At 41.5% G+C, this 27,021-nt stretch overlaps 3 protein-coding genes across 4 annotated transcripts in view; 1 reads left to right on the top strand and 2 right to left on the bottom strand.

Annotated features, from left to right (window-relative positions):
• stk39 (serine threonine kinase 39) overlaps positions 1-14,882 on the bottom strand; it is a 32,819-nt gene extending 17,937 nt beyond the window's left edge. For both annotated transcript variants that reach the window (XM_080786633.1, XM_080786632.1), the window contains exons 1-11: positions 14,606-14,882; positions 11,542-11,654; positions 11,095-11,203; positions 9,964-10,102; positions 9,519-9,574; positions 8,415-8,524; positions 8,022-8,123; positions 7,755-7,888; positions 7,574-7,622; positions 6,697-6,762; positions 1,268-1,390 (exon numbers count right to left, since the gene is read on the bottom strand). In XM_080786633.1, the coding sequence (XP_080642759.1) occupies positions 1,268-1,390; positions 6,697-6,762; positions 7,574-7,622; positions 7,755-7,888; positions 8,022-8,123; positions 8,415-8,524; positions 9,519-9,574; positions 9,964-10,102; positions 11,095-11,203; positions 11,542-11,654; positions 14,606-14,750 (1,146 nt within the window). In that variant the 5' untranslated portion in view covers positions 14,751-14,882. The remainder of the gene's footprint in view (positions 1-1,267; positions 1,391-6,696; positions 6,763-7,573; positions 7,623-7,754; positions 7,889-8,021; positions 8,124-8,414; positions 8,525-9,518; positions 9,575-9,963; positions 10,103-11,094; positions 11,204-11,541; positions 11,655-14,605) is intronic.
• LOC308331277 (CASP8 and FADD-like apoptosis regulator) overlaps positions 1-27,021 on the top strand; it is a 265,394-nt gene that overhangs the window by 179,250 nt on the left and 59,123 nt on the right. The gene's annotated exons all lie outside the window — the stretch shown is intronic.
• LOC308330892 (sodium/potassium-transporting ATPase subunit beta-233-like) lies at positions 25,186-26,082 on the bottom strand (the record flags this gene model as incomplete). The annotated part of the gene is made up of 1 exon (XM_080785965.1): positions 25,186-26,082. The coding sequence occupies one exon, from the start codon at positions 26,080-26,082 to the stop codon at positions 25,186-25,188; it is 897 nt and encodes a 298-aa protein (XP_080642091.1).

Here is a 27,021-nt window from a genome sequence, read left to right as displayed (position 1 = left end):
CCTGTCTTCATTTACAGTAAGTCCCAGTTTGACAGATTAATTCCAGGCACAGACAGACAAACAAACCGATTATAGATGGCATACTACTGCACAAAGTGTATGCAGTAGTATAGCCATCTATAATCGGTATGCCATACACACTGTAAAATCATTCAAACATACTGTACTTGTACATGGCTCGTGCCTTCGGGTCCACACCATAAAAACATGTCTTATTTGTTACATTAGATAATCAGATAATTATTTACTGTAGAAGATGTTCAGGTTAAACATGTTTGTCAAAGCAATTTGTGAAAAAATATAATATATAATTCCTGTTGGAACGTATAGGCTTTCCCTGGGATAACAACTTAAAGGGAAATTTCACTTTTAAACAGTTATGGGGTCATTTTCACATCTACTCAGGCTTTTGTGTACACCCCAGACAGTTTTTCTGTAGCTTGAGTCAACATTTAGACATTGTTTTATTTTAACCATGTTACATAAGGCCATTCAACTTCAAACTATGTCAGACTGGTTCACACTGGTGACTTTTAAAAGTTTTCATTAGCAAACTTTCATTTCCTAATTAAATGAGGAGACCTCCATTTTTCTTTTATCAGTTATGTTCGATTCCAGGCCAGGCCAGTGATGTGTTGATGGGTGTCCGTGACCAAGAGTCTTAACCCCTAATTGCTGGAGGATGGGTAGATGCATGTATAGTATGTGCATATAGAATATACAGTGACAAAAAAACACCCCAAGGAGTGGAGACTATATTATTATTATCATTATTATTATTCTGTAGACCAAGCACTGCGTGGGTGTTTGCTGAAACCAAGAAGTGGAAGAGCCAATCAGCGTTTGCGCTCAGGGCCCTGTGATTGACAGATGCTGATTGGTTCTTCCACTTTTTGGTTTCTGCAAAATGCCCACCCAGCTTTTTGCACCAGACCCGTCTGCAGTAGACACATATGATGTGATGTGAATTGATGTGAATTCACGTGACCGGTATGGTTTACCTGGCTAGCAAGTGGTTGCAAGTTACAACTCGTTGCATTGCTACTGCAAATGAAGGTCCCCAGTAAAAATGTTATTCTCAAAAATCTAAATTTGGTATTATTATTTACATTTTAGTATATTTTATTTTACATAAAGGTTCATGCGAATGCACAGTAAAATGTTGAGTCGTGTCAAGTGTTAATGGAGACAGACTGATCTGTTCTTTTAACTCAGAGAGTGAACAAAAAGTGAACCAAATAGACCCGTAATGTGTAGCCTAACCTACCCTGCCCTGATTGACCGCAGCCTTGCCCAGCTCACTGTCTTCATCCAGCTCATCATCGCTCCACTCCCAGTCTCCATCCTCTGTCTTGTGCAAGTGGCCACTGGAGCCTGGAACTCTCCTTACCTGATCAATGACAACACACAGTGTTAGGTGCTAGAGATTGGCTATTCCCAATGGGGAGTCTCTTTTTTTTGCAGAGCTTGGGTTTCGATGGGTGCTAATGGGACGCTTGTTTTACAGTACCGGCTACTACTAGTATGGCGGGGTTATATAACCTTACAAAAACTATGCCTAAACCTAACCCTAACCTCACAAAAACTATGCCTAAATCTAACCTTAACCCTAACCTGCAAAACAAGCGCCCCCTCAGCAACCATCTACTCCCAGGTTCCGCCAAAGAGTCTCCCATTCCCAATGGGCTATATGCACACAGAATAACTCTTCCTACTTCCGGGCCGCTTCCCTACTTCCTTCTCAGGTGTTACAGATGATACTAAATAAGGCTCTGTTCCATTTAGTGCAACTTGTGCAAGGACCCCCATAACTCTGAGAGTGTACAAATGGAACCCCTGTACGGGGCCATTTGGAACACACTCAAGGACACTTTGAGACCCACTGGTGTAGCAGAGTGTTTCCAGTGAGGCAACATACGTACACAATAGCAGCACCCTGACTCTGTTTGACCTGTATGGAACAGAGCCTTCATTAGTATCATCGGTAAAACCTGTGTAGGAAGTAGAGAAGGGTCTCAAGTTCTTTCCAAAATGGCGTGTGTGCAGATAGCCCATTCATTCATGGAGCATCATGCTGTACCCATATGTCTCTCTCCCGTCATGTTTTGCACGCAAACAGGTCAACTACGAATGTAAAGTAAGGTATCCAGATATATTCTAATTCATAGGCTAATTCATACTCATCAGCTCTTCCTTGCCAAAAGGAACTGATCATCGATTATGTTCAGTGATTGGCACTGTCATGTGATGAAGCAACAAAAATTGCTTTCATATTGGTGACATGAAAAGACGCCAACTAACATCACTGAAAAGAATTATGGTACCTAACCTAAGGATGATAATAGCAGGCCCAATGGGTGGTACAACATGGTACTCATGCAATTGAAAACCTTTGAATGACGATCATCAGGAGATGCAACATAAGGGGACACTGAGCCTGAATTAAACGGGTTAATCACCGACATTAACATACAAAATTATAACTGGCATCAGCGTAAGGGCTTCAAGCAGATGCATTTACAGGCAGAATCACTAGTACAGCCCATGAGTATTTGCAAAGTATTTGTAAGGTCTGTTAAATGTTTATTAAAGCGGGCAACAGGGGGGAGGGCTAGTCTTTGTTGTTTGGAGTTGGGATATTGTGGGCAGCACTATCAAACAGAAAACCAAGCACAGACAAAAGAGTGAAAGCCGCAGGGTCCGTCGCAGCTATTAGCCGTGGGCTAAAATTAAAGGAGAACTACCCTCCCGGTGCTGTCAGGTTCTGTCTCTAAACCTGACATCGAGCTCAGGCTCCCCCAATTCTGCTCAGGCTGCTAGAGCAAGACAAACAGGAATGAATTCCACGCATGCGCAATTGCGCGCACACACACACACACACACACACACACACACACACACACACACACACACACACACACACACACACACACACACACACACACACACACACACACTTACATTATTCCGATATTTTTCAACTCTTTTATACCCCTATTAACACGGGAATGGAAAAATATGCTGTTCTTTTTTTTTATTGGAAATCAATTCAAAACCCAACAGGCTGCAGCAGATCGGTATACTTTACTTGTCCCTTTAGAAATGTGCAGATACCCTGTATATTACCTACTACTGTACAGTATGTTGGTTTGTTTACTGTTGAATGAGAAAACAATGTTGCACATTAAGCTAATCATCTGGGGACCTCCCAAAATAATTTGACGACCCACATGTTGAAAACCACTGTCCAAATGGCTAAAATAAATACACATGTGATTAATTGCACTTAAAATAATTAATCGCGATTAACATAACAGTGAGTTAATCGCGATTAAATTTGTTAACTCGGACAGCCCAAAAAACAACACATAATACACAGCAACAGAATTTGTGTAACAGTAATGGCCTATGTGAACAACATTGCTAACTGTTGGTATCAGTGTTTGTGCTGTAAAAAGTATCTGCTATCCAGGTATTAAAATAATTAAATACACCACATAAAGCGTTTGGGCCTCAAAAAATGCCCCTGCTGCTCACAATCAATATTCTACCATCATGTCTTCAGCACAACCAATGCAAACTCAATCTCGGTCATTCTGTTTTCTATCTTTCCATTATTGTAACAAATCAATGAGAACAGCCCACTGCCTTTAGTTTGTAGATACTGCACACAACTAATCTTAGCTGAACACAGCCTTGCAGTTCTTTGTGGAGAGAGCTCTATTTGGAGTTGTGCAGTGCCCTCTGCTGGTCATTCAACAACACATACTGTACTGTACACATTCCCACAACTCATTCACATTTACTGCTACTGAATTAGTTACATTTTCGCTAGAAACAGATTGTACGAGACTGTCGCAAACGATACAGACACCTCCCTGACAATAACAGCTTGTTTATTTTTATTTTTGGACCACGATGCTTATATGAAACGATTTTAAGATGTTATTCTCCATAGAGAAATTACTTCCGTGAACCAGGGGAATCGAGGGGATGAGCGATTGACGTCAGGACTTCAGCGCTCTATTACAATAAGTTTAAGGATTAACAAATATTGAGATATTGATGTTGAGAACAGTATGTTCACTGTTGTACTGTAACTGCAGCAAAATATTGCATTTATTTCTCTTCTATTTAAAGTAGAATTATTCTACATAATCCTGAGCATCCAATGCAATGATCACCAGGTTGACAGAATAACCCTATGAAAAGGATTTCACACACCAGGTCCCCAGGGGGTGTGAAGGCCATTCAGGGTTACTGGGCTGAGGCAGCAGAAGACTTCTTTCTCTTCTTGCCCATCTTTGCAAGCATTTGCTGAGGTGGTTGCGATCGCAGTGAGCACTTACTATGAGACCTAGCAGATCATGTCTGTCTGTCTGTGTGTCTGTGTGTCTGTCTGTCCCGCTATCCAAATATGGAGTGTGTTGCATCAGCAATCACTCAGCTCCATATATGGGCACAAAAGGGGCCAGGTCCACTCAGCTCCATATATGGGCACAAAAGGGGCCAGGTCCACTCAGCTCCATATATGGGCACAAAAGGGGCCAGGTCCACTCAGCTCCATATATGGGCACAAAAGGGGCCAGGTCCACTCAGCTCCTTAATGCTCATCTACCTATGCTGCTCAGCACGTGTGTGCCGAAGCGTTGTGAGCTTGTAGATCTGCTATTTTCAAATAGCCACTGTATTATGTTTACTGGTTGCTTGTTTCTCTATGGAAGCAGCACACAGGGATTTGGAAAAGCGAACCTGGCATCCAATATAACTGCGGTTATATAGTTAAACAGAGTTAAAAAAAACCCCGCTAATAATAACATCGTGATGACAGACATCTCCAAATTGTGATTGTGCCTGATACGCAGTACAGGACCAAAGGAGACAGAGCTTTCGGTGTGGCTGGATTGGAACGCCCTGCTGCTCCAAATTCGCTCTGCTCTGTCATTGTTGGCGGTTTTCAAGTCCTTACTAAAGACTCTTTCTTTCCCACTCACTTTCAATGTGTAAGATTACCCCGGCCCTCACAGCCTACAGTACCTTTGTTTGTTTTTCCTTCATTTTGCTTCTTCTTAGCTTGTTTTTCTCTTTTGCCTTTATGCTCTGTGAAGTACTTTGGTTCGACCTTAGTCGTTGGAAATGTGCTATACAAATAAAGTTTGATTTGATTTGGTAAAGTTATAGGTAGAATATTATAGGTTAAGTTACCCAGAAGTAATCAAGTAATTAAAATCAGCCAATAAAGTGATGAACCCATTAATGCATTAATAATTTGACAATCTAATATGATTGTGAAACGGGCCAATCTGCATAATTTTTATTTTTATGATGATAGAATGTGGAATGCAACACTTTTACTTGTACAATGTGGTATTGCTACAGTACTTTTTCTTAAAAGTCGAAAATATGAGTGACTTCTTTCACCACTGATAATTGTTACAATTGTCATATGAATATTCTTATATATTTTTATATTTTGTCTAACGTGTCTTAGAGAGTTGGTGGATGATGTACTAAACATTGTACAACACGAGAAGCTCGACCCGCCTGTGTCGCAGTGCGATCCGAGTGAGACACACACACACACACTTTATCCGTGCTGGGCCAATTGTCTTGTTGTCTCTCCGGGTCATGCAGTGTGTCCGCTGTCCGTGTATATTCTCGGGCCATCGCATAACGGAAAGGGAAACCACAGAGCGAGCTGGGTTGAAAACGCGCACGTAGTGCCGGTGACGTATCACGGCTGCGGAGCACGGGCATGGGTGGTGCTTCCTCATGCTCAGCATGCGTCACGGTCTATGACTTGCCGAACTGAACTGTGCACGAAATGTTCGCTCACAACTTGTTACCGCCTCAAACGTATATGACTTCTGTTCACTCTAAGTCTAACGGGTCCCCAGGTTTCCCGTGTTACAAACTGTCCAGTGACAGCCCCAAATCCATGGCTCCTGCCTCCAGTCATCTCCCTCTTTATTGATACCCTGCTTTGTCTGTGCGTAATGTTCACGTCATAGGCCTACATGCTAACATGCTCCATCCACCATGTCCTCCATTTACCCCTGACAGAGTCAGTGAATTTCCACCCTGACCACAGTGCCTCCCAGCCATGACCCTCTGCTCCTGCTGCTATCTCCCATACCCTGGGCTTCCTGCTGCTATCTCCCATACCCTGGGCTTCCCATCAGAGTGATGGGGAGCCAATATCAGACTTGCTTAAAAAGTGCACTTACTGTATGTAGTTATCTGCAACTGGAAATCAGCAGTCAGTTAAGTGATTGATACTTGTACTGCAGAAAATAGCAAATCTCCAAGCTCTACATGGTGTTTGTAGAGCTTGTAGATTAGACTATTTTCGGTGCTTGGCACGGCATACAACCAAGTATAAATGAGGCAGAAATGTGTGCCTTCAAGTGTACCTCAGTTGCTTAACGCTAACCACTCACTTCTGCAGTGAAGATACATATTTTCTGCATGAACGATACGCTTCTAGCAGGAGCCCATATTTGCAGACAATCCACACAACAGTTTGGACACGAGGTGTTTGCGGTGTTTGAAGAAAGGGAGTACGTCCAGCGTCTGTTGACTGTAAATGCAGTGCACTGGAGGGGGGGTCCAGTCAGTCCCCAGATCTCTGACTTAAATTGTTCTTGTTTAGTCAATACTGCAGTTACTTTACAGAGATCATTTGTTTACACATACCTTCTTGGCTCTCTGGGCAATCTTTGGTGCGCGACACAAAAGTTTTTCAATTAGATATTCTCTGTTCTGCAAAAGAAGAACCAAACACAGATCAAAACTGTCAGTATTTAATAATAACACTTAGAAGTAAATGCAAACATAGTCATATCAGATATAATTCTAAACAAAACAGAGTTTATAACAAGTTGTTATTTTTCAGAGATAGCAACATTTTGTAGCCTATCTTGATATCCATGTCTAAAGATGTGTGGTCCAATGTTCTTTTCGCAAAAGATAAATAGGCAATGCAGCTCAGAAAAGTCTTGATTTTCAGACCGGACTATGTATTTTAATGTCAGTAGGCTTTTCAGATCACACATTTTTGGAAGGACTTAATCTTGTCTGTTACAGTATTGTTATTTGTGTTAAGAAAATGTTTTATTATATCCCCACTTCCACAAGTGCGTATTAGGAACAACACCATGTTAATCATCGGATTACACATTTTTGGAAGGATTTGATTTCATTAAACTGTTGCAGGTCATTATTTGTGTTAATAACTACTTTATATAACCGCATTTCCACAATCACATAATTAGGAGCAACACCTTGCTAACAAACATGGGGAGGAGAGGTCATTCCACTACGAAGCTCCTAATCTGACTGGAACAATCTTCCGTTTTCACTCAGATCAATTACCTCTCTTGGCCGTTTCAGGACTTCCTTGTATTCACATCTCCAAACAACCTGTTCTTGCTTTTAATACTGCTTTCACGCATGTTTACTTCTAACTTTGATACAGGTAATAGTAGTGTTTTCTCCATTATTTACATGCAGTATGTAAATGAGTCAGGGGCCGGTTACAGATAATACATTTACAGATAATACAGGATCATACCTTGGCTTTTTGGAAGAATTTACACTTCAAAAGTTCTGCTGCTGTAGGCCTATAGACATAAAGAAAATATTTTTTTGTCAGTTGACACTTGATAAAACAACAGTCATTATGTGATATCCTCTACAAATGCAACGTAGTCGTAGATGAAAGACAAAAGACACACAGTCCGGTACAATCAAACCTTTTGGTTGGCTCCTTCTGAAGGCACATCGTTATTAGCTTCCTAAAGGATTTGCCATATTTCTTCAGCATTTCCTTGTCCTCCACACCTGTTTCTAGGCTGGGTGGATCATTCTGTAGGGTAAGCATTAAGACCTGTAGAGACAGGATGAAATGGTTACGGCCATGCTATGATGACCAGCAAATATCCCAAAATGGAGTTGTTTTATGGTATTTTGGAGCTTTTGCTAAGTAGGTTACTGATAATAATACTGTTGGGAACACTCACTTTCATAGGTGGGTATCGGTGGTATGGTGCAGACCCTGTTGCTAACTCTATAGCGGTAATTCCAAAGCTCCAGATGTCTGCTTTGAAGTCATAGCCTCGTACCTGTGGGCATCGCATTACACCCAACTATTTGTAAAATATTTGTTTTTCATAATGAGTGAGTACGTATATGTTACAACAATGTATCTTGACAAATCACAAACCATTAGCGTTTCTTAAATAAAAATTCTCAAGGGGCAACAAGGGTTCTGTTTCTCAACATAATTGTCCAAATATAGTGCACATTTAATTATTAACACACACACACACACACACACACACACACACACACACAAGCAGATGTAAAAGCTTGCAATGAATCATGCTGTGATGCCACTCAGGCTTTAGACTCACCTGCTCCATGACCTCTGGAGCCATCCAGCACGGTGTTCCTACAAATGTCTTTCTCACTTTGTTTCTGGTCATATCTCCGCCCGTGGATAGAAAAGAACTTACTCCAAAATCTGAGTAATTAAAAACATAACACAACTGTTTCTTGTGTGTTGTTCACTTTTGAATTAAACACGTACAGTCGCATTTAGGTTCATTAGATGCCAAAAGCAATGCATAGATTGTGTATTTGTTATTATGTGCAGTTGACACAAGACATCCGCTGTTTCATAACAGTTTAGGAAATAACACAGTCTATTGTACAGCAAGCAACTAATAAACTGCCAGGGGGATTACAGCACTCCCAAAAATGTCCTTCAGGTACTTTTATTAAATTGGCACCGGTAGCCACCGGTAGCCATTTAATAAAAGTACCTGAAGGACATTTCCGTGAGAAGAGGTAACCCCTCTGACTGTAAAATAACCTTTCTAGACCATGCACCCAGTATGAAATTACTAGAAGAGTTTTGAGTATGCTCGCCTACATACAGTAGCTGCATTATGTTTACCATTTGAATTTCTGAACATTCCCATTTGTGGGCTGGATGGCATTGGTGTCAGTTACTCTATTGTAAGAAACTGAGGATGACTACAATAAAGTTGACAATGGATTCAGCAAAGCAACAAAGCAAACACAGCCATGCCGTTTATATGAATTAAAGTCATTTAAAGGCTCTTTAATAATGTTTTAATTAATGAATGTGTTAATGTGTTATTAATGCAACAATAATCAATTCATGGGCCAAGATCCAAGCTAACCTAATCTGATGACATTATGAGTTAGATAAGTGATTATTTCTCGTGAAGGGTATATGAATTGATTTGCATTTTTGTTCCCTTTTGTATTCAAGTTCAGGATGTTTCTTGCCCCATGAAAGTACAATACAGATGTAGCAATGTTGCAAGCAGTGGCATTCTTGTAAGCTTCCTTCAAAGTTTGGATACAAATACAAATTAAATAAGAATGCACAAATAGAACAAAGTCAGAATAAGAAATACGAACAGAAATGGCAAAATAGCAATAACAAATAAAGTAGCATTTGTACAGTTCCGTGAATCACAACACACCTGCTATCTGAACAGATCCATCTTCACCCAGCAGAATGTTTCCGGCCTTTACATCCCTAAGGTCAACCAACCACAGAAAATACAGTCACACACAGTCAATATGTACTAGAGCACCATTGATCACTACATGTGTGTGTAAATGAGTTTCCCAATCCATTGCCATTATGGGATACTGCCCAAGGGATGAATACCGATTCACACAGTAAAATGCAGAATGTTAAAGCATCTCCAAATGCGTAAACTTGGACCCATAAGGGTACACTTTACACTATCTGTTGTAGGCCTGGCTGTGTAGGCCAAGCTTTCTATGACCTTGAAGTCCAGGAATTTAACACAATATTTAACACAATACAGCAGCTAAACACAATTGTATGTAGGTTATTGAACATACTTTCAAAATGTTACTAAACTCATTTAAACATAATTTTACTGCAAGACAAGTTACCTGTGGATTTGTCCATGTCTATGCAGGTAGTCCAGGGCCGCTAAGACTTCTTTTAATATGGTGGCAATGATAAGCTCATCTAACACCCCATGTTTGTGCTCTTCTTTGCTTGTGTGCTTTATTATATCCAGCATAGATCCTAAAAAGAATTAAATACATTTTGATGTTTACTCCTGGCTCAAGTGATCCATTAATTGTTCATTCATGATTATTTGCATTGTTATGCACATCATTAAAATGTATTATAATAGCTTTCTGTTCTATAAGCAATAGTACAGATAACACTACAGCTGTTCTTCAAGAGAATAGCCATGATCACATGATTAATTTCAGGGTTCTGTTGCAGGGCCCCATCATTCATCAAAAAACGGGTTTGTCCTTCAGAAATTACATTTCAAATGTTTAATCGTGTTAGCATCTATTGATTTTAAACATATGCAAGAATAAATAATTTAAGGCAAGTTAAAATGAGATAACATGAAGGTTATTGATCCTCTGCAAGAAATTGGATAACCTTACAGCGTTAACCTTTGCAAGGACACAGCAGATCATGACAAGGAGTTACTTGAGATAGCTGGCAATCTGGCTTAGCTGAACGATTGACTATTCCTCATGAATCGGAGTAACAACAAAATAAATGCAATGTTCAATAATATTAAAATGTACACCTTATTTCATGCCTGGTGTGCCTCTAAGCCAGTAACATTTCTTGATCTTGACAAAGTCTATGTCAACAATCTACCGCAGTGATTTTCAACCAGTGGTCCGTGGAACACCAGTAGTCCTTGAGGGGGTTCCAGGTGGAGCCCAGCTAAATGATGCAGAGTTGGTAACCAAATTGACCATTTTAGATCTTCAACTCTTGAGAGAGTACACTCTCAAATGCAGAATTATTAATGCGCCTTGATATGAAAAGGGTTGAACCACTGATCTACCAGATCACATGACCAAAACTTTTAAAGGTCAAAGCACAAACTCTGCTTTCACGAATAAGAGCATGTACAACAGAGGTATCTAAATTGTAGTATCTCACCATATTAACTGTACTTCACACACTCTAACAGTCGGGCAAGGATGGGTATTTTTTAGTCTATTTACTGCATGTACTGTATCTTGGCAGCTGAAGCTTACCACCACTTAGAAGCTTCATGACTAACCAGAGTTCATCCTTCACCACGAATGAGGTGTAGTAGTGGACGACATTTGGGTGGCTGCATTGGCTCATTGCTTGAATTTCTTTCTATCATGAGACATAGACAGAGGGAGAGACAAAGACATAATATGAGAAAAGGTATGCCATATCTACACAGTAGGTTCTTTGTTTGTCATGGAGGTAAGCAAGTAAAGGGACCGAACTGTGCACACGTATTGTACATTACCAAACAATTTATATTAAAATGAACCCTGGAGGATAATGCGGATGTAAAATGTGCAACTTTGTTGCACTCACACAGAATAGTAAAAATAACAAAGCACATCAAAAGAAAAACAGCTCTACCAGGGGGAGTGTTAGGGAGGGACAGAAACGCTCTGTGGACACAGGCTGAAAAAATAGCCCTTATTTATTGTTGTACTAACCAATAGCTCATCCATGCTGGTCTGGCATTTTTCCAGGTTGATTCTCTTTATGGCTACACGCTCCTGTCTCGGGGTGCATAGGGCGGCCTGAACCACAGCTGTGGCCCCACTGCCTGCAATTACAGTCACAACAGAGGAGATTATACACACAAGTATTGTAGTTAGCAGTCTACAAGTGTTTTTTGGGATATTGTTGTGACATTTACTTCCTTGTCGCTTAGGTCAATTGCTTCCTTTGATGCTTTCAAGAATGCATTGCTAGTTCATCTTACATCTAGCTGTTCTTGTTTCTGATTTGCATTATTTATTTATTTTTAAATTTTATTTTCTTTATTTTTTTCTGGTGTAAGACTATCCTATTGGCATCATACTTATTTGCATGGATTGTTTTGTTACTTGCATTTCTTGTATATTTTCTTTCTTAATGTACCTCTGGGGTTACGAGTATACTGACTGGGTTTGTGCTGGGTTTGTGCTTGGGAAAAGCCTTTGTGTATGTCCTTATTGTTTGTTTTGTGTTACTGTATTGTATTGTCTTGTATGTTGTACCACGAAGACCCCCTTGAAAACGAGTTGCTGCAACTCAAAGGACTATCCTTTAGCAAAATTTCAAAATACTGTTCCAAATCTGTCAGCAGAATGTAATGTATTTCTGTGGCCTTTCTTAATGTTTTTTCCTTTTCTTTTTATTAATATTCACCAATGCCTAACATAAGAATGTCCTACTAGACAAATGACAGTGTTATTAAGTACAGCAGTCGTTCTCCAGGCAGGGGGTCCCCAGCTAAATGATTGGGAACTCTGAGAGTGTACAAAATGGAACTATTCTATTTGTACACTCTCAGATGTCTTAAGTCTGTGCGTAGCCCTAAGGCATAATAAACCGGGAGTTGAAATGAAAAGGTTTGAGAATCAATGAAGTACAGTAGTCATTTTTATGTGCTTGCTTGCTTCCTTTGTCGTTTTAAGGGGTTGGCTTGTTGGGTTATTTCAAGGTGGTTATTTCAAAACCAGGTCACACACAAGTGGCAGTGAAGTTCTCATTAGGGGCTGTGAGACAGTGCACATAGCTTACCAACTGCTGGTGACAGATAAGGAGAAGTAGAGAACAGAGGAGAATTGACTCCTGTATTGCACAGAGCAGGGTACTCACTAATTAGTCACATAGTCAGTAACAAGTGGCAGTGTGTGCATGTTGTTCATCATCAGCACTGATAAAGCTTTAAGCACATACACACATATTGATCGTGGCCAAGTTCTGTGTGTGTGTGTGTGTGTGTGTGTGTGTACATACATATACAGTAGGCTATATACAGTGTTGTCAAGCAACTAAAGTAATATATTACTTTCAGTAATAGTATTACTTTTTTTCCAGTAACTAGTAACGTAACTATAGTTACTTTCACATTTTGAGTAATAATATTACATTAACTTTTTTTTCAAAAGTAACAAAGTAACTATTTTCACGAGCCTTGGTGGAACTGTGGGTTTGAGTGTTTATTTATAATGGTAGACTGGGTTGGGGTCGAGTTGGTTTGCAGGCTGCTGATCTAGATCTAGAGCGGATACGGAAACGATGCGCACTTGTGAAGTTTCGGATGCAGAAGGACGGGCCATAAACCGTCCAGAACGCGGAAACAACAAACTAGTATGTGACTCGGGTTGTTAAACTGCAAGAGAAGTAAACAAACTGAACATGGAGGCGGTGGAGGAGACACCAAAGCAAAGCATTTCATTCACTACGAAGTATTCACATTATTTTGAGTATGTCTGCGATGACGACGAGATGAACATTATTGTCCGCTGCAAGTTGTGCATAGGGAAGAAGGTGTGGTCAGTGTACACTATACAGTACACTTTTCAGAGTTAAATAAACACTGCAGAATAGGGGGGAGGGGACTGCTAATGTTGGAAATGCAAAGTAAGACTTTTGGGGACAAAAGATGCAATTACTGGGGGCGAGGGAAAAAAAGTAATAAATAAAATAATAAGTAACTAGTTACTTTTGGCAGAGAGTAATAAGTAGTGTAACTATATTACTTTTTTAAGTAATAAGTAATAAATTACTGTTTAAGATATTAGTATATTAGCAGCTAATTGTTTATACTGTAAGTCATACAAATGTATTAAGAGATACTGTATCACAGCAGAGGTGGTGGTATGATCACTGGGCAGTTAAAGTGAACTATTAATTTGACCTTTACAACTACATGACTTACAAATTAGTCAACCATAATTATGTAGATGTGGCAAAATTGGTCAAATTACAGTAGAGTAGCCTATAGCAGTAGGCTGTAGCCTATAGGCTATAATTGTGATGGTGATAGTGGTCATTTATTGACTATTGAGTTATTAAAACGTATAAACGTAACGTAACTAAGTTTTATTACAGTGACATTGAATTTAATTGACATTATCATTGTTGCCTAAGAAGTTGTTGGTGCACCTACAAGTTTCTGCTCTCTGTCACTGTCAGCAGGCTACTGATCTCTGCAGCGTCCGTGATTTAAGAATTGCTTAATCTTTCATGTATAGGCTATAGCCTGCCCTGTATATTGCACGAAAATGTCGCTTAATTGCCCCAAATAAAGATCTACAAGCTCTTCGAAGTTCCAACGCGACGCGTTTTGTTAGCTTGTAGATCAGTCCTTTTCTTCTGCCGTGACACCGTCGTACTACGGAGCATACATCATACGCTTTACATGAACTGGACTGTGGACACGTGCCATAAAATAAGGAACATTTAAAACCTACTTAAAGGAATGTGACATTTCCGCACTGGTGGTGCGTTGACTGTGAGTGACATTTGTGTCAACACGTGATACGTCGGAGGAAACACACAGATATAATATATATTATGTAGTTTTTCTCCCCCCTAGAGCAGAACAACCGTAAAACGTGCCCTCCTCATCAGTGTATAAACCTAACATCCGCATAGCAAAGCATCGCCACTCTAGACAGACCGCTGTTCGTTTATATGAAAAAGCCGGTAGGCCCGGATATTACAATGACAACACAGACCATCATTATTCATCATTAATTCACCCAGACTTCTCTCACTAACCTATGACTTCCTGCAGCTCGTACGAATCTCTGGTAATTGGCCAGCTCGTCGTCGTCGGCGGCACTGGTTGTTGCGGATTGTGGTGCTGGTGGTGCTGCTGGTGCTGGACAGGACCAGGAGCCGGAGGTTCGCCTTGCTCCGCCATGATGATGATGGTGAAGATGATGATGATGATGATGATGCTGAGCTGGTTAGAGACCTCTCACAGCCTGTAATGTGCTTTTCTTCTCCGCCTGACGTGACGCTGCCTGCCGATGTCTGTCAGCTGCTGCTGCTGCCTGCGCCTGCCTGCTGCAGAGCTGCAGAAGAGAGGCGTGCGTTCAAGGCTCTGCGTGCGTTCAACTACCGCCTGTGTCGAAACACCCGGAAAATAACGGAACGCCGCACTACGTACGAGTCTGCGTGCAAATAGTTAGCTTGTAAATTGTTAAAGGACCACTTCACCACTTTTCAACCCATCTTCATATAATAGGTCCTCACTAATAATCATGATAAAATGGCACGATTTATTTCTACTCAGTCTGTGTCTCATATGGGCTGTGGGCAGTTTAGAAACAGTCTTCCAGTGACATCATTAGGCAGATAATCTTTTAAACAAGATTTTTTTTTACAAAAATGTTTAGATTTTCATTATCGTGAGAACGATGGCTTCCATTTTCGCATTGCAACTTTTCAGGACTAGAAAGCCTGCAGTAAGTGCAGTTTCTATTAGCTTGTATTCCCCATCGATGATGTCACTGGAAGACGGTTTCTGAATTGCCCACAGCCCTCCTATGAGACACAGACAGAGTAGGAAAATAATTGCACCATTTTTTTCATGATTATTAGTGAGGACCTATTATATGAAGATAGGTTGAAAAGTGGTGAAGTGGTCCTTTAAGTAGTTTGACAGTTTGGATTAAATCTAACTAAAAACCAACACGACTATAAATCACTTCCTGTTTAGGCTGTTGAAATAGTCAATGTTTTATACTTCGACCTTCGTTATATTGATCGATTGATCTTTATTTCACATAGTAGGCCTATGCAGAATGGGCCAAACTAGCTTAGACCTTCTGGACTGGAATAAATTATTCCAGAATGTAAATGGCATTTACATTCTGCCTAATGATTCTCTTATACCCTTATATATATCTATTATATTTTCTATATTCCTGAATAATCTTCTTTAACCACTCAAAATAGTCATGGTATAGTCACTCACAATACTTTTTGATCAATCACGGTATTCTTTTTCTTTTCAATGTCTGATTCAATTTATAGTGATGTTTAAAATAATAAAAGTATATCATGGGCGTTTTAGTAGACTACAATAGGCTATAATGATGATTATTTTAGTTTTATTATACAGTGAGTGATAGCATTATAGAGTTATAGCGACCAGGACAGACTGGACAGGGCCGACAGGCTACTGCTGAGTCCTGAGTCCAGTCACCACTGCTATTTACTAGCATTACTGCCATCTACTGCCACACAATGGACACTGCAGATGAGTACCATTACCGGTATGGTAACGTGTGACACTACAGTGGTTTTCCTCGCCTGACAGATATACTGAATCAATTAAATTTACAGTTGCAACTTTGCAAGGTAGGCCTACATTTCAAATTATTTTATATTTTGTTTATTGTATGTGTAACCAAGTGTACCAAATGATTTACTTTTGTATGACTACGCCACCTTGATAGTTCAAGGAATTATCTAGACCAGTAAACTGGGTTCCCCACAAAATGCAAGTTTGCTATAAGGACTTGAGACAGTGTTCCACAAACCGGAAATGTATTAAACGTTGAAGAACATTAGTACAAAACATTTATTATCATATGAAACATCTTTAAAACCAGGTAGACTAAAACCAATACACAGGTCCAATACTAATGATGAAGGGGAAACGATGCCACATTTGGAGCCAGTGAGGGGTAGCAAGACTACTCGCCCTTGGCGAGCAGTCTGGGCGATTGGTCTTGGCGACTCGCCAAAAGGGGAAGTCCACTCGCCCCGAGGGGAAGACCACTGGGCCAGGGGCGAAATGTCTTCACCTTTTGGCGAGTGGGCTTCACTTTTTGGCTAGTGTTTTCGAGCAGTCTGGGCGATTGGTCTTGGCGACTCGCCAAAAGGGGAAGTCCACTCGCCCCGAGGGGAAGACCACTGGGCCCGGGGCGAAATGTCTTCACCTTTTGGCGAGTGGGCTTCACTTTTTGGCTAGTGTTTTCTTCACTTTCAGCAACTGCAGCCTTTGCTAGCTACTGTGCTAAATCCGTCTTTTATATAATTTGATCAATCCATGACATCCATGCGCGTCGCGGTGAAATCCGTCGTTTGACTCGTTTCTATAATTTGATCAATCCATGACATTGTTGTTAGAAGAACAGCTCAAATATTACATGTGCCCCACATAATAGCGTATTCTTGGGACTGCGTGTGTGCGTGTGTGTGTGTGTGTGTGTGCGTGCGTGGGCTGACGGCATTGCGTCCTCTCTCCACTGTCTCTCTGGGGGGGATTTCGGAGCTGCAAAATAACGCACTTTATGTGCAAACTCCTCGGTGCGCCTTGGATATGAGCGCCTTGGAATTGGAGCGCGTGGTCGAGTGGTCTTCCTCTTTTGCCGAGAAGGCTTCACTTTCTGGGGCGATTGGTCTTGGCGACTCGCCTCGGAAAGTAAAGACTTCTCGGCAAAAGGGGAAGGTCACTCGCCAAAGGTGAAGTCCACTCGCCGAGGCGAGAAGTCCGGTATTCCAGTGAGACCAATAGGAAACACAGCTAACTAGCTAATAAGGGGGAGCTAAAAGCTAGAACACACAATCGAAGAAACTAAGGCCCAATCCCAAATGCCTCCCTCAAGCCCTGAGCCCTGGACCCTCATTGACTTTAGTGACGTCAGCTGTAAGGGCTTGAGGGTGAGAGGCTGCAAGGGCTCCACATTGTTGTGAAAGAAATGGGACAGCACTTTGAAGATGAGTCCGCCATTCATGAGTCCATGACACTTTATAAAAAATCTCCATATTCACAGCCAGTGCCTACCTACATGCTTGGCCTATTTATACATGTCTATCATGTCTATTTTAGTATTTAAGCTGATCGTTTTATTATTATTAGTTTCATAAATACACTTTCCTGTGTGATATGGGTTGTAATATTCATATATAATAATATTCATTATACATTTCATTTCCATATTATTTTACTTTGCTCATTAGTCATTTCTCATCATGTTTCCCTTATTATTATTAAATATATAGCCTATATCCTTCCATTCCGTCTCCTTTTAAGAACAGTGAGAAAGCACTATTGTGTTTGTTGACATTCTAATCGCGATACATAACTAATTTGCATATTTAAATGCTTGACGTTTGGAGGATCCCCCTCATTCCCCTGGTAACGCTATGAACTGTGGGTAATTTCTTTGCTAAAGTCAGCCCAAAGTCAGCATCGATGCTGACTTTGGCAAAGGGCACATAAAGGGGCGGGGCTGAGCCCTCACTGACTTACCGATTTCAAATGGGACACCCCTCAAGCCCTCACAGACTTCACGTGAACGCGCAGCTAAGTCAGTGAGGGCTCATTGAGTCAGCAAGGGAGCCATTTGGGATTGGGCCTAAGAATATTTAACAAAACCACACGCACAGCAAAGCACAGCACACAGCATGCAAGAAAAACAGGAGCGACACCGTGGAAAGAGGTGCAGTCACAGCCAAACCTTAGTTGTGGGTTAACGTGAGATCCCAGCGATAGCAACCCATACGGCCTGTCAGCTAGTTCACCAAATTGTTCTCTTCGGCCTCCAAATGTAACGCTCGCCAACATGTGGGGGGGGAAACAACAAATTAACAAAAGAAAACAGCTCAAATAAACGAAAACAGAAATGGCTCAAAATAAACTTAAACTAAACCATAACAAAACAAACTAAAACAAAACAGCAGTGGCTATATCTAGGGAAATGGAGACAAACACCCATTTAGTATAATATCACAAGACACAGCATCCAGTCAGAGCACCAAATTGTTTACATATATGTACCTTCAAGTGTCTGTGTTCTGTCATGTTATATCTTCTTGTAACGTATATGGACTCATCAACCGTGACCGAAAACCTGGGTAGTAACAAAAATAATTAAAATGCTATATATATATATATATATATATATATATATATATACACACACACATCTATATACATATACGCACACAATGCATCATGTCACTCACCCGGTCAGGGAAGAGAAAAGAACAACCAACAACCTGGGTCGCAAAACCCACAGCCGACACCACCACAACAAGCTGACGTTTGGTTGCCGGCTGGGCATTGACTCAATTCCAGCCGGCTACATTCACCCCCATTTTTTCTTTTATTGTCGTCCCGACAATAACCTAGTCTAACACCAAGGCCTGCTAAAAACTACTGCTGTGGAGCTGCTCACACCAGGTATCCGGGAGAGTGTAGTCGCACCCCCCATCGCCCTGCACTGGCAGATTATGAGGAATGGAGTGTTGTCCAGCTGTCTCCCGAGTCGACCTTCGTATGGCACCTGCTTCGCTAGGAGGGTGGATACCCGGAGGCAGTTGGGGGGCTCAGCACTGGTTGATGTACAGGGGCAGTTGGGGGGCTCGGCACCACCAACGGACCAGTGGGGGGGATGTCACTGGCTGGGACATCAACTGGACCTGGCCTTGTGGGATGAGCAGGGCCCACCATGATGTATAGCTCGTCGTCATCGTCGTCGTCTTCGTCATCCATATGAAATACTCGCCACCATGGGGGGGGGGGGGGACAACAAATTAACAAAGGGAAGCAGCTCAATAACAGAAACAAACGAAATGGCTCAAAATACTAAAAGCAATAAAATCAACGTATGAATTAAAACTAAACAAAGCAGCAGTGAGCAGTGGCAATCTACAGGATGAAATGAAAAACAAACACTTTAATTAAGTTACACCAACAAACACAAAGTAGGCTTAAACAACAATGTCTGTTTGCGTACCTTCAGTTGTCTGTACTTAACCCTCCTCTCGCCACAGCAATGGTTTTTGGTACTGATCAACCTGAATTATAACAGCAGAGTTATTTACAATTATCAGATAGTATAAACATCATTAAACCAATAGGCATGAAACACCTTACTCACCCTGGCAACAGCATTAAACCAGCATAGTGTATGACTCAGGTCTCAGGACCCACAGCCATGCAACCACCAAGCAGACTATTGTTTGGTAGACTACAAGGCCTTTAAATAGTAACACTGATTGAAAACCAGGAAGTGGCAGGGCAGCCAGTCTACGGTGGCCCCAAAGGCTCAATTCCAGCCGGCTACATATGTTTTTGTATGCTTAGTTGTATGATGCATTTTATTGTGTGCTGAATATTCTATTTGCACATTGTGTCTCATGCTTATCCATCATAACTATCTATGACTGGCTGACTATCATTATTGTCTCCACCAGGTCGAAGGCATGGGGAGAGAGTATGTTTTGCACGTGCGTGCGTGTGTGCGTGTATCTAGGATGGTGTGGAGGTGGTGGTGGTCAGGAAGAACTGTAACGGACCCGCAGTCTACCTTTTTATTGTGATGTTCAGGAAGTGTTGACATGCTGGCCCTTTAATTTGACATGGGTCTAGGATAATTGGTGATTGGAACCCAGGTAGCTCAGCTGTGGAGGTGGAGACTGGTTTAAAACAGTCCTCCATGGTTGAGCATCAGAGACACAAGGACAAACATTTGTTGATTATGGATGGAAAGGAGCCAAAGTAAAGGCAATGGAACGTACAAACGTAAAGGAGAATTGGAACAAACCATGGACACACTGACTCAACAATTAGCACCAGCTGGAAAGGGGACAAGGTGAAAATCTTTTGTTTATTATGGTCCGATTCTTTGATGTTTATTGTTTTCATACTGAGTTTGATATCTGCACTGTATGGATTTTATTGGTTATGCAAATATGGTTTAAGTGAACAGGTTGTGCTTATATGTCATTCATTGATTATTGTCTGATTTATGATGCATATTATGTTTTTCTTTTATTTTAGTTCTACGGTGATTCACTAATCACCGTAGCAACTTAAAATCATCAGTCAGTCTTCAACCTTTCATGGCCAGCTGGGTCCGCTACAAGAATCTGTTGGCTAAAAATGGACCTGTTGGCTGAAAAAGTGCTGCTCGGTGCACAGGTCTCCGCCAGGTCAGGTAGGTTATTGTGGGCCAGCAATGTTCGGAATTCGCCAATAAGGTTGGAATATGAAAGATCTGACGAATGCGTCTTGATCACTTGACTATAGAGATAATGTTCCGATTTGCGTGATGTTTGGCCTCCTGGCGGCACCTTAACAGGGCAAAAGGGTGGCATTTGTTTCTCAACGTATTACATGCAAAGTTTCACCGCAATCTGATGTTCATGATTTGCTGCATTTTGTTCAAAACAGGCCACAATCCTGCAAACTTTAAATGTCAACTTAGCCAATCAGATTCAGGCAGATTGGTCTATCTATCTATCTATTGCCAAAGAAAAGTTTAATTTATATAGGCCTACTAGTGAATACATTTTTCCCATTGCCTTGCATAGGAAAATATAAAAGGCTTTTGGTTTTATTTGATCGGTTCACCAGTAGCCATTAGAGTTAATGGTTGGCCACCCAGCAACATCATCTATATATCTGTCCGTCCGTCCATCCATATTAGCCAACTTTTGTGCCCAACCCAACTTCCCACGATCATCTGAAAACAATTCGATCAGTAATGTGATCTATTACATCGCATTACCCACACTGAACATCATTTGCTGTTCATATATTCAGAACGGGTAAGGACTAGCATTAATAACACATGGTTCACAAGACATTTACCACAGAATCTGGTTTTGTCTGATGCAGAAATTATTGAGGACACGCAAACACAGCACAGAGTGGAAGGAGGGGAACTCCAGTCCAGGCCCATCAGCTAGCTTGGTCGATAGTCCACAGGGCATCAGCTGGGTCGATAGTCCACAGGGCTTTTGCCTTACATGGTTCTGACTGACAAAGATCAGCTGAGGTCACATCCAGTGGGTGAAAAAGTACTCAACTATTTTACTTAAGTAACAGTATAAATACTGCAATGTAGAACTACTCTGTTACAAGTAAAAGCCCGGAATTCAAAATGTAGGCCTACTTGAGTAAAAGTACAAAAGTATTTGCATCAAAATTTACCCCATGTTCAAAAAGTTAAAGTAGCTATACTCATTGTGCAGAATATCTCGTTTCAAGTTTTCAAATGTATTAAAAACGTTTGGCTATTTTCAATCTACAAGCTCAAAATGCATCGCATTGCGACGCATTGTGAGCTTGTAGATCAGCTATTCTCAAATGGCCGAAATGTATACAGGGCTGAAGTGGTTAATGTATGTTTTGTAATAATAATCAAAATCTACAAAGTAGCTAATAACAAAAGTTTTCAAATAATTGTAGTGGAGTAAAAGTACAATATTTGCCTCTGAAATAGTGGAGTAGAAGTAAAAGTACTGGAAATTGGAAATACTCCAGTAAAGTAAAACAAATGCCTCAAAATTGTACTTAAGTAAATGTACTTAATTACTTTCCACTACTGGTTATCGTTACAGCTGAGAGTGGAAAGGTAATTGACTGCAGGGTCAGCAGTATAGGAGCACGCTGCAGCCTGGGACATAGTCAGTAAGTATAAGTAAATCTTTTAACATTTTCAAGGACACACATTTTGATATGCATTAGAGGCCATGGACCTCTGTTTGATCATTCTTTTATCTCTGGCATCCGATTCTGAGAACCTTTTTACGGCATGGATTATCTGAGGTACTTGGAGCCACGCTGTTCCGATTTTTATTATCATACAGGATGCGGTCTGATATGGTCATTTGATCGAGAATTAGTTAAAGGCGACTGTGGCTCAGGAGGTAGAGCAGGTCGTCCAATGATCCATGGGTCGGCGGTTCGAATCCCAGCTCTTCCTGTCTACATGTCGAAGTGTACATGGGCAAGACACTGAACCCCAAATTGCTCACGATGTGCTGGTTGGTACCTGGCATGGCTTCCGCTGCAATCGGTGTATGAATGTGTGTGTGAATGTGAATGTAATGGTGGCCTTGGATAAAGGTGCTATATAAATGCACGATTTACCATTTACCATTTTATCGGAAATTCCTTGAGATACTGTAACAGTGAAACTCTGATCAAAATAGCACCACTGATATATCAAGTTTAATTGATCTTGATTATTCTTTCAACCTTTTCCACATTAAGGTTAATCATCTCTTTGGGGGAGCCTATACTGATAATTCTCAAGTGTCATATATCCTACTGACACTGTATAATCTTATTTCAGACAGAAGTCCATAGCACAATTAACATACAATAGGAAAATGATTAAAAAAAAAAAAAGTACAGTAGTGCAAGAACTAAATCACACCAGTGTGAAGTGAGGGGTGCTCTTCTCATCATACATCATCTCATTCCGGCCAATCACAATTTGTGTCACTTTTGTCTTCATTGTTGCTGTTTAACTAACTACTTCCATAGACAACGCCTTGGTTACTTCGGTTCCAACAGCCAAGATAAAGAACCTTGGTGTTGTCCTGGACAGTCAGCTCTCATTCAAAGCATACATTACAGCGGTCACTCGATCCTGTAGGTTTACACTCTTCCTTACCCAGGAGTCAGCCCAGCTCCTTATCCAGACATCAGTCATATCAAAACGTGACTATTGTAACTCCCTCCCTACTGGCCTATCCGGCATGCGCACGTAAGCCTCTCTAATTGATCCAAAGTTCTGCAGCTCGCTTGGTCTTCAACCAGCCAAAATTCTCACGTCTCCGCTCCCTTCATATTGGCTCTAAATAATTGGATAATTGAGGAATACCCCATGTCTTCCTCTGTTCTTCCTCTATGTCTTTAATCCTCTTGCAAGAACAGCATTTAATTCCGTTTGATGTTCAGCATTGAATCATGCACTTTAACAACTGACTAAACAGGGTTTGATAAACCATGTTCCACAGCAAAGGTTACTTGGTAACTGATGCTTGTTTTTGTGGCATGTTTGTGCGCGTTCACAAGGGTGGGCATGCCCGGGTGTGGTATGGGCATGTAGTCGGGGCCACCTCCTTGTGACCACTAATGGGAACAAGGCATTAGTGTTATGCTGTTAGCATAACCTTTGACTGTACTACATTTACTGTTAACTAACTTGTTAACAAAGTAATCAATCAATCAATCGTGCAGCTCTCATTTCCTGGTTGGGTGGGGTTGATGCATAGAGTATTAAAAGGATAGAGACTGAACTGGCACGATAGCCCCCCATAGGAAAATCACATAGGAAAACTATTGGTGTAGCGGTTTGTCTAACCTATGTTATGCTTAGCTGTGATTGGACCATGAATTTCAACTTATTTTCTTGAATTACATCCTGTTTTAGTTCTTTTTTCCTTTCTTGTACTTTATTTCTATATACAGTATTGTTTTGGAAAAGTGTCATTTTTTTGTTCTTAATTTAGTTTTTGAAGAAAAAAGGAGAAAAAAAACTTGCACGATGAGGTCCACCATTGGATTCGACAGTGTAGGAGAGTTCGTCAACAAGTCGGCGATCAACTTGGCTTCCACTCATTTCAGATTGTTACCTTCACAATAGGTTGTGCAATGGCTAGAGGAGGTTATTTTCTCCCTCAGTCAGCACCACCCGTCCTGCAGCACCACCTAGGTTGCTCCATCGGCTGCTCATCAGCCAGGGCCTCTCGCCTACAGTAGGTGATCGACAGATTGGAGGCTTGCAGTTCTCTGCCTCTGCTGACTAGATAGATGTGCACCATGGTGATCATCCTGACCATGCAGGAAGTTTCTTCTCTTCTGCTCCTTTCCGAGCCTCCCGTCTGTACTAACAAAATTGACCTCATTCATTTAGGTTTGCTGGCAGATGGGTCTGAATTTGGGTTCCAGCTCCCAACTCCCAAGGACACTACTGCACATGGGAATGGGCTCCATGGTATCATGAAAACAGTGTGCCCAAACCAAAGAAAAACCAGGAGGCAGTTTGTGCTGGGTGATCAACTTCATTAAAATTAATGGTTGGGGATCTGTCAGATCTGCATGTCCCTTTTATGCCCATAAAACAGCCTATCCAGACGACTCGGCACCGAACACCACACTCCCTCGAGTCCTCGGCGATGCATGTGCAGAGTCTGCAGGGATGATAGAGGCATCTCCATATATTCTACCAGTATGACACTATTGGTTGGATCTGTGATTCTGGACAACCGCCAATCTCATCGACTTGATGCCGGGCACGGACAGACAGACGGACGTACAGAGATTTCAAACATTCATTGTAATAGCAAAGGGGTTTTTTCCATCATGAACTCGATTTTCAGGATAACAATGAACATAATAGCTAGGCTTCATAACATAGATACTTCTTGGCTGATACGGTATGTGCTCTGCTGAGTGCAAGTATAGCCCTCTAGTTTTTATTTATTATTTATTTAGTAATAGTACATTCTAATCACTGGCGTAAACTGAAAGCCAGTGAACTGCCACTGTATATTTATATAAACGTCTTTGTTTGGTTTTTCCAGGAATCTAGTCATGTCTATTCATTGGATAATACACGGAGCTTAACATCAAAGCGTCCCTGGTAGCGGTCTTTGTCACTGTAGTCAATGTCCTCTCCGAACACTTTGCACTCCATGTGGACGAGCTCATTCTTAGTGATGTCAAACTGAATGCCCACCAGGGGCTGGAGGTACTGGGGATGCAGCTTTTTGCCATAGTATGGGTAGTACTGGAGAGGAAAGCCGCCGCCGTCGTCACCAAAGCCAAAGTACTTGATCGCCACAATCTTCCCCTTGTCCTTACCTATTTTGCTTGTGCAGTGGATAGGAATCCGGTTGGGGTGAAAATTGGGGAGTGACGCATTCTTAGGAGCTGTTGGTGTGTACTCGACAACCCTGTTAAACTTGACAATCAAGCATGGCTTTCCGTCCCTGAAGCCAAATGTGTTGTCATCATCAGACCCGGAGCATTGTTTCAGCCAACTCTTGTAGAAGCGACAAGCCTTCTTCTCTCCATCTTCGTTGGCGCGATCAATGCTTGGTCCAGGTTCTCCAGCTTCTCCACAGTCCATGTATTTCAACTCTTCAGTCTGATGTCCATCCTCATATGATGCCAAGAGGTCCTTAATGGCATTGGTGTACTTCTCATATGTATCTCGCTTGTTCATGTTGAAGGAGATCTCCTCTTTTTCGGAGCGTGGGGTGTGTGATAAACCTGGGCGTACGATTCTGTCTTGATAAGTTGGTTTGATGTCGCTTAGTGTAAACATCAAAATCCGAATGGTCGCAAAGAAGAACATCGCCAAGAATACATAGAGTATTGTGTAGAACACAAAGATCTTAAGCCAGCTGCTGCCTGTGCGGCCCATGAATGCCTTACTCTCTGAATCCCACACAAAACCCCAAAAGCCTTTATCTGCACCTTTATCTGCCATTTCTCTTGATTTTCCTCTTCAACCAGAAGTCTTGTACAGAAACACTGAACAGACTAACATTTTGCACCCTGACCCCGTTATTTATACGCCCAAAGTCTTCCAGTTTGGTGCGTCACAGCTCCATGCTGATTGGACATTTGCAGATAAATCACCATGTAAGGAGCCGAGAGTGGTGACACGCTTTGATCTCACCGCAAAGCGGATGCCTATGGGCTATAGTTCCAAACATTGGAACTATCCCATTGAGATAGAATGGGCACTAGTGTCACCAGTACCACTCGCTTACTAGATTACTCTAGTAAATAGTAGCCAGATGATGTCATCAACATGATGTCTAGTATTGACGTAATCTTAGACTAGCCCCTGGACTAGCCTGGAGCTCATATTTGGGCATGGCCGACATAGAACTCCATATTTGGGTATGCATGTGTTATACATGCAGAGTCCTTAGAGTATAAAGGCAGAGTCCCTCAGGGCTCTATGGTAGTTGCGAACGCAGTGAGCACTTACTATGAGACCTAGCAGATCATGTCTGTCTGTCTGTCTGTGTGTCTGTCTGTGTGTGTGTGTGTGTGTCTGGCTGTCCCGCTATATGTCCAAATATGGAGTGTGTTGCATCATCAGCTCCATATATGGGCACAAAAGGGGCCAGGTCCACATATACAGTAACAGCGGGACAGACACACAGACAGACAGACATGATCTGCAGGGTCTCAGCTGCGTTTTCTTCCCGCGTTTGCGCGTCTTACTGGTGTATTTTCGTGTGTTCTGTTATTGCGAACGCAGTGAGCACTTACTATGAGACCTAGCAGATCATGTCTGTCTGTCTGTCTGTCTGTGTGTGTGTGTGTCTGTCCCGCTGTTACGTCACCATGACTCAGCCATAACCATATAAGGAGTCCCCAAAGCAGCTATACGTCCAAAACCCAAATATGTACG

The sequence above is a fragment of the Protomyctophum bolini genome (genome assembly GCF_963924005.1).
Source record: "Protomyctophum bolini genome assembly, chromosome: 16".
NCBI lineage: Eukaryota > Metazoa > Chordata > Actinopteri > Myctophiformes > Myctophidae > Protomyctophum > Protomyctophum bolini.
The sequence above is the reverse complement of the archived record's forward strand: the minus strand, read 5'-3'. Positions and strand labels throughout refer to the sequence as shown.